This window comes from Prosopis cineraria, unplaced genomic scaffold, assembly GCF_029017545.1.
Source record: "Prosopis cineraria cultivar Desert tree isolate PC_DT_omini unplaced genomic scaffold, ASM2901754v1 PC800, whole genome shotgun sequence".
Lineage (NCBI taxonomy): Eukaryota > Viridiplantae > Streptophyta > Magnoliopsida > Fabales > Fabaceae > Prosopis > Prosopis cineraria.
The window spans coordinates 32,741-41,627 of NW_026556125.1; the positions used below are offsets into that span (position 1 = coordinate 32,741).

The following is an 8,887-nucleotide window of genomic DNA, read 5'->3' on the forward strand; positions in this document are numbered from 1 at the left end:
TATGCTGACTTCTTAACAAAATTATCTTATAGATGTCAATTTCAATTTCTTTAATCATCCCTCACCTTTTATCCAAAAGGTGACTAATGATGAAAGTGATATGTTGACTTCTTAACTAAATTATCTTATAGGTTAGATGTCAATTTTAATTTCTTTAATCATCCCTCACCTCTTATCCAAGAGGTGACTAATGATGAAAGCAATCAATTAGGAAATTCCTATCTAATGTAATCTCTTATGATTTATATTTTTCAGTTTTATTAAGAAAAATTTGAAAAGAGACTTAGATTTCAAAAATAATATATAAATAGATTAACACATTAATCTAAGATTAAGCTAGGACAATCACCAATAATGACTCGACAGAATATAATGACAATAAGGACCTTCAAATTTTTTTCTTAAATGCCATAAGATAAAATACCCATACCCTACCAATTAAAGTCACCGTGAATTATAGATGATCTTATCATTTAAGTAAGTGGCTAGAAGTACTTCAAATGTCATTCTTTGTACATGTAATTTAATTAAGAAAAGTCTACCTATTGTTTTCAATATCTTAGGAGAGATATTTTCTATTATTGGCATAGTTACTCTTTATACATACCCAAAAAAAAAAAAAAACCCATACTCTGTCAATTTTTAAAAATCGGAAGTTTAGTTACAAAAATAAGAATTTTTTGGTGAATACAAAAAATAAGAAATTAGTTATAAATATTCGATCATGTTTCATTACCGCATTACTTAAGATTTTCTTGCGAAGTTTTTAGATTTTATAACTCAAATAGAACATAAATTTAAAGATGGAATTTTACAAAATCTATCATTGAGTTTTTATTATTTACAAATGAGCGTATTCAAGTACAACTAAGCTTGACTTTAGCATTTTCTGGGGGGAAAAAAGCTTGACTTTGGTATGTTAACCGCAGATGTGGTTGGAAGGGAGGATGGGAAAAATTTTAATAAGCTCATTTGAAAAAAAAAAATAGAGAAGTAGGGATAAAAATTTTTAATTATTTTTCATTATCATTTTTCTTACTTTTTTTATTAAACACTTTCAATCTCATTTATTTATTTATTTATTAAACTATTAAAATTTTTCCTCTCCTCCTTAACATGGCTTAGTGTTATTACTTGTTTTACAGCTTCAAGGTGATTTTTTAATTGCTATTATGTCTCTATCAAAGTCATAGTGTATCATTTTTTTTCCTTATCGAGTAGTGGTTGTTACCTTCGCTTTGCAGGGAAAAAAAACAAGAAAGAATATTATTAAGTCATTTTTGAAAGAAGTTAATATCTTACATGGACTTCCAACAATAAACATTAATAATTAATAAATAAAGTTTAGGTTTTAACAAGTATATACAGCATCCAAGTCCTTATCAGATATCAACTTTATATTTCATGAATTCTTCATTGATATTCTCTCACGAAAAAAATATGATCAAAGACGGTGACTTATCAAGGATGCAAGAGAGAGAGAGAGAGAGGGTGAGGGTGAGGGTGCATACGTAAACTTTTATCGTCAAAAATAAAATTATGAGAATAAATTATTACATTTAAAAAAAAATATTTCTAACCAATGATGTTGGATCTAGCAAAAAATTAATCATTCATAATGTAACAAATTAAGATTTAAATTTATATTAAAAAAATACTTACATTTAATGTCTGATTATACTTCAAACATAATTGTCTCTAATAAAAGAATACATATGAGTAATTAAAAAATACTGCTAACCTATCCTTCTCCATAAGAAAGAAATTATTATTCCCCCTTCAATATTATAGAGCATTTTTAATTGAATTATATCACAATAAGTTGGTTAATTATTTTTAAAATTATACTCTTTTTATGCTTACTCTTATTTAATGTAGTTTTTTAAATAGAAAATCTTATTAATTATACTCCCTACTTTAGAGTATTTTTGAAAAAATCTAATCAATCAATATTGAAAGATTCAAAATGCTTTATATTTAATGTTAACACCTCACATTAGAGAAAATGTCATATATTTTTTAATGAAGTGAGTGCATATTTCACTAAAGAATATATGTATACACATATTTAAAAAATAAAAAAATTATTGATTCATTTTAGTTGGTTTAAATTTTATTGATAAAAAGAAAAGATTGATAGGACACTCTGAAAAGGATAGCACATAAATGAATAGAAGATTCCGCGATTTAAAAAAATACGGGAACGAAAATAAGTATCTTAATAAAATAAAATAAAAACACGTTTTGATAATGTATTTTTAGCGAAAAAAAAAATACTTAAGTCAATTGGCTTGTTCATCAAGTAAATCCTAAAAATTTTGAGATTGATATTAAGATTATTAATGACCCACACCTTCAACATGGGTGTATGAATCTTCTATTTATTACTTGACTTTTTTGTTTTTTTTAAAGAGAGGATAAAGGTACATTTTTGTTTTTCAAGTATTTTTTGAGAAGTACCCAATACTTTAGTATTTTTATTGGAGCAATTTTTTCCTTAACGTTATTAAAATGGAGTATTCTTACCCTTTCTATCAAATTTTTTAACGGTTAATATTTGATGTTAATGTTAGAATTTTGATGAAAAGAGTAAAAATGCTCTGTTTTGATAAAGTTAAAGATAAAATTGCTCAAAAAAATGTTAGGGTACTGGTTGTTTTTTAAAAAATACTTTAAGAATAAAAATACATCTTTATTCTTAAAAAAATAAATTTATGTTTTTCCTCATTCAGTTTTGAATTGCATTTCTAAAAACAAAAAAACAAAAGCAAGGAGATGAATAAGAGCACATTTGTTGCATTTCCTTGAAATGCTGCTAGTTATGGGACCACTCTGTACTACTCACAAAGTTGTGGATCACCATCACCTTCCTTTTTCATGACAACCCCACCACGCACACCCCACATCAACCAAGGCTTCAAATATGTGTGTCTCTGTGTATATACACACTCATAAAGAATGTGCTAGCAGAAAAAAACAAAAGAATGTAACTATATGTCATATACACATATCTATTCTATATATAATATAGGTTTAAAAGGTAGTTTTACTCTTAAATTCTATCTCATTTTTAGTACAATTTTTTTTTAATATTTAAAAATGATATATGTCACTTCTATCATTAATAAAAATTAACTTTTATTCTCGGCTGACTAGAAAATTATATAAAAATAATATCAAAAATTACAAAATGGCTAATAAATTATAGAAAATAGTCTAAAAATTATAGATAAGGACCCAAAAATCACAGAAAAAGACTAAGAAAGTTTTGTTGGTCTTTTTCCGCAATTTTTGATATCATTTTCTATAATTTTCTGATTCAATAATGATCAAAGTTAACATTTATTAACGATAAAAATTATATTACACTGTTTTGAAATTTTGAAAGGAAACATTGCATTAAAAATAAATTTAAAATTTAGATGCTTCTAGACTTATAGTTTAAAAACAAACTAATTATTTAATCTTATAAAATAGTTTGTGCGCGTGCGCGCATATTTTAGTTTTTAAGTATATCTTTTAATAAATGTAAAACATTTTAATTAAAGTGATGTTATAAGCGAATTCCATCTTAGTGATGATAGAATTTATGGGGTTCTGTTTAATGAAATCAAAGTTGAGAGTTTTCATACTATTTGTTTTTAACAATGATCACCTCATTTTTAAATAATTTCATATCAACACTTAAACGGTGAAGTTTGATGCTTTGACTCTAATACGTATGTATGTACGTGTGTTGTGTGCATCATTACGGATTTAAGGGGTATTCACATAAAGTGTGTTCATTTCAAAAATTATGGATGCACAGCACATTGATCATAATAAAGTGTAAAAGGTGATATTCTAAATAAGAAGTGTAACCAATCAAGTATGTATATTTTCTCATTTTAATCAACATGAAGGGTTGCATGATTTGGTATTTACTGTTTATGATTGATGACCAATCAAAGATTAATAGCATCTTGAATTATTAAAGTATATACTTGGCCACAAAGAGAAAGAGGTATGTGATTTAAAATCAAAGCAACAAAGTTGCTTGCTTCTTCTGTAAGAAAAGTGAACACACAAAAAAGGAAGCATCTATATATATATATATATATATATATAGAGAGAGAGAGAGAGAGAGAGAGAGCTAAAAGCCCAGAAACTTTGCTGTTTGAAGGTGATAAACTTCTATGGTTAAACCATATTGTTCATATATCATAACAAAAGGAAAATCTTTCTATCAGATATACTTTTTGGTAATAACCAATCCCTTTGCTGGGATTTACAGCACAGTAAAAACTTAAGACTACATGATATTACATTCCAGAATGCCTCCTTAGGAGATGCCAAGAATGCTTTCATAGGATGTTTTTGTTTTTTTTTTTTCCCTCTTCCCTCTTGTTTTTATATTAACTTCAGTAAACTGTACACAGCTCCAGCATTAAAAGCTGACAGATTCCCCCTATTTAAGGTGTTTAACTTTGGCCTGTGTGAATAGGATAACAACCAAGAACACGAAGAAACCGGGCATATTCCTGAAACCGAAAACAAACCTTAACTGCCTTGACAATGTAAGGTAGTAATTTCATTTGACTAATGATGGCTAGAGCCACCACATGAGATACCAATATCGTTGCTTGTTCTCCAAGCAATATCATAACTATACCTCTGGCAATACCATGTTGAGGACATGAATGGGTGTCCTTGGATATAATATATGAAACATAGGATTTTATGAATGTAACATGAAATGACTTGCAAGCCAGAGTCTAATTTTGTCAAAGCTAATTTTGTCTATATGTGAGGCTGCTTTCTTAGGAATAGTTTCAGATAAAGCAGAAGCAGAACTAATTAATAAAGCTAGTGACTTCAGAGGATCTAAATCCATAAACATTCCTGCAATTTGTCGATCCACAATTCCACTGAAAAGCTGTATTGGAAAGGAAACACCACAACATGGGAATGGGATGACAGCAATTTTATATATTTGCTCTCCACTGTTATTTGAAGGATAAACCAGTTTTACCTAAGATGATATAGTGTTAAGAGTTCGAACTGATGTTTCAGGCATGAATAATGAGAAAATAAACTGTCATTGATTGTTACTGACAGTTACAATATGAAAAATTAGAGAAAATCAATTCCGTTGATAACCATAAATGTCAGGCTAAGAAAATCGTAGACAAGAGTGATGAGAGAAATATTGAATTAAACGAAAGTATTGAACTTGAGTCCATGAAATATGATTGGCTTACCTGCAAATGTCCTAAAGCACATTGCGCACGAGGCTCCGCCATGGAAGCTTCAAAGTCAATGTAGAAGAGGTAGTCAAAATACCTGCCACCAGAACTTGAGTCAAAATCATAATTTTCACAACAAACTTTCATTTAGAATACCAGAGTCATTTCATCCCACTCATGAAATAACACCAAAGCCCTGTCCCTCGGCTTTTTCTGTGGTATCATGAAAGGAAGTGGTGAAAATCAACTTTTTCATGATAAACAGATGTTATAATTGATGAACTAGCAATTTATACAACTTCAAGTTATTTAATCATCTATACACAATAAATTCTTTCACATCCCACCCATTACTCTTTTAACACCTTCGAGTTAGCTCTCATGTCCATATTTTCATTTCATCTACACGTATGTTGACCGGATCAAATATGCATGACAGTCAATATCCATCTAAACTTGAATGATTTAAATACTGAGTTCTATGATTGCAGATCTCACAAACGGGGGAGAATCCATACTCACTTGTAACTTCCTTCATTAGAGTCATCAACAATCCTTATTGGACATTGTTTCAGCGGACGACTATCTATCTGAAATCACATAAAAAAAAAAAAAGAAATCATAATAAATGAGTACCTTAAAATTCCACATCTAAATGAAGATCTTCATTATTCCTCACCTTTGCCAAACTAATGTTCCTCAGAGAAAACACTGCCAGGGCTTTAAAAAGTAAACCAGGACCTTCTTCAAGACTGAAAACAATGCTAGTCTGGGAGAAATGTCATGAATTTGTCAGAACATTCAAATAAATATAGAAATGAAGAACTAAATTTGATATACCTTATAGAGCCTGTCAGTTCCTGGAATTATTGGCTCCCTTGCAAGAATCAAGAAACGAGTGATATTCTCATCATTATCCTAACAAGATGAAAATAAATCAGCTCAACTCCATTCTAACATACCAGCAACTACTAATATGTTATTAGTAAATGCTGAAAAAAGATAGAAAGAATGGGATGTAAGAAGTTTGATAAGCTCAACATATTCCTCAGTAAATGATAAATGAGGATGTAAGAAGTTTGATAAGCTCAACATATTCCTCAGTAAATGATAAATGACCAACGTTGTTTCTGTAGAAAAATATATTTTAAAAAAATGGATGTGTTAGATACTTAGATCCCTGTTTCATTAACGAACTTCCATAGTATGATAAAGTGCAAGAATATCACTTTCATACAAAGACGGTTCTGAAAATTATTTTGAAAGAGAAAAAAGTCAAAAGCATGATTGATCTACACAAGTAAGATATAGGGCTCATTTCCAGTCTTAAATCAGCAAAGCATCAGAAAACATTAATGGTAGTTAGTTGCATTAAAACCATATACTTAACATAGTCCATAACTATATTCCCAGATTCGATAATGATGATCAAATCCAATTTAAAAGATCTCCATAAACATTTAGAAAATAATAGCTAATCTTCCAATCCTATGCCTGGGGTGCTGGAAAGAGAGAGGATGAGGAACATCACCCTTAGACATTTGTGGATCTCATGTGCAATGATATATGTCTTTCCATTGCAAAACCAAAAAAAAAAAAAATCAAGCGTATTGCAAGAAGAAAAACAGCATAAGCTAAGATCACATTTTGTTGAAACTCAGATTTTCAAAGCTAGAAATGAACGTCGTACCTGGATTCTTTCATCAAGAACGTCAAGGCCATAAAACTTTGCTGCTCTGGAACTTGCAATAGCTCCAGTATCTCTTAGACCATCTAAGGACACTTTCTGTGCATAACTTCCAAATTGTTAGGGCATACCATGCTACAATATAACAATCTTTTCTTTCACCGGACCAAAGAAAATATTACTATACCTTAGCAGCACCAGCAGTATCTGGTGAACCAATTCTGGTAACACCTAAATCATTAAGCATCTCTTCACATTGAGAAAGAGCCTGTATGTAAAATTGTTGTCTTAAAAATTGAAATAACCTTAGCTAGATATATTTCTTTCAATAGGCATGTTCATCTCAATGATGCCATCAGTGTACTAGAAATCCGTGCAGCAGCTGGCATTGATCCAGTTCAAAGAGGCAAGTTGAGTTGCGCAAGTATTTTTCTTCTGAGATTTAATTATTATGTGATAAAACAGATAAGAAATTTTAATTGAGAAATAATTGCATGTATTGTAGTGGGGCAAAGTTGCTGGGATCATTGGAGGTGTGTGTTCATGGGCAATATTCATTGTGATCAGAACAGGAAAGACAATGCATCATCTTATGGTGCAAACTTAGGAGTCAGAGGCCAACCTGAGGATGGCTCATGACATAGTTGAGCTCCTCCTTTCGCACACCAGGCAATCCTAAGAGGCAGTGGTCAACTTGCAACTGCACCTCCCCAACAATGTGCAGAGTATGACGAAGAAGCAAATCATAATTACGGTGGATGCTTCCTTGAACAGAATTTTCAACGGGTAGAATGGCTTTCTCAACTATCCACAATTCAACTGCCTGCATCAAAGAATACAATCACATCACCCTTACATCAATCAGTTGACGCAAAGAAAGAATATATAAGGAATCATGTATTGAAACCCTGAATACAGCTTCAAACTCATCAAATGGCACAGGTTCACAATTGGGAAAGCTTTTAAGGCTGCTTCCTCACTATATGCTCCAGGCTGGCCCTGTATCAGGTAACTGACTAATTCAGAATGACCCTAATGCCATGAATGCAAATATTTTTAAAAGAAATTAATAAGAAGTATACATATACCTGATAAGCAACCTGTACTTTTGACCCATCACCAGGAGAAGATGACAAGTCAACTGCACTTAATGGCTCTGCAATTAAGAAACTTATATGAGAAATAAAAAAAGGAACAAAAAGGAATGTTTTAAGATCTTATCGGTAGCATGAAACTTGTAGGTTGCTTTCATTATGATATGAAGATTCTGTTTGTCTACGTGCACACGCCTACATATGCGTGCATAGTTGCATGGTTTGGGGTGTCCTTTCAACAATTAGACTACAACTCATAACCAAAATCATCAACAGCAAAACATGATTATTATATTTTGAAAATCAAGCTGAATCAAATCATCATTCATGAAATCATACATTACGTGAAGAACCAACTATAATTAGCTTAGTAACCACATGTTTCTAAGTTGGAATCTAAGATATCTAAGGTTAGGAGCGTGGTGTGCATACCAGCACTGAAATCCATGTTTCATCCGGGCCATCTTACCGAGTCAAGAGTTTAGATGGCACACTCTGAATCCATCATTTGAATTTCTTCACGATATGACTCCATACGCAACACGCTAGATTACATGAAGAATAATTCATGTTCTATGCACATTTACAGTATGCAATTTGTACTGAACCATCTCATTGTTTCTTCTCTCCTTATATGTCCTATACAAACAGGACTAATCACATCATGATCAGTTTCTCTATTCTATTTCATTTTCAGGACGGGAGTAAAGGATTAGATAGAGATAAAAATCAGGTAAGGCTGAGAGATAACTGATGCAAAGTTCAGAAAATGACTCGCTATGTCTCCTTTGCTAGCAAGACTTTCTTCCGTCATCGCCCCATTAGATACCGTCATAATATGAACTAAGAAATAAGAATAACATTAAAACTTAAAAGCATTA

At 31.0% G+C, this 8,887-nt stretch overlaps 1 protein-coding gene across 1 annotated transcript; it reads right to left on the bottom strand.

Moving 5' to 3' along the window:
- Nucleotides 1–4,148: 4,148 nt before the first annotated feature.
- On the bottom strand, nucleotides 4,149–8,454 carry LOC129298408 (arogenate dehydratase/prephenate dehydratase 1, chloroplastic-like). Its single transcript, XM_054936816.1, is given in 12 exon segments — nucleotides 4,149–4,520; nucleotides 5,241–5,322; nucleotides 5,748–5,815; nucleotides 5,905–5,994; nucleotides 6,066–6,143; nucleotides 6,916–7,011; nucleotides 7,100–7,180; nucleotides 7,535–7,735; nucleotides 7,820–7,878; nucleotides 7,881–7,911; nucleotides 8,001–8,068; nucleotides 8,439–8,454. Coding segments are annotated over 12 exon segments (930 nt in total). The 3' UTR covers nucleotides 4,149–4,460.
- Between the last annotated feature and the right edge of the window lie 433 nt (nucleotides 8,455–8,887).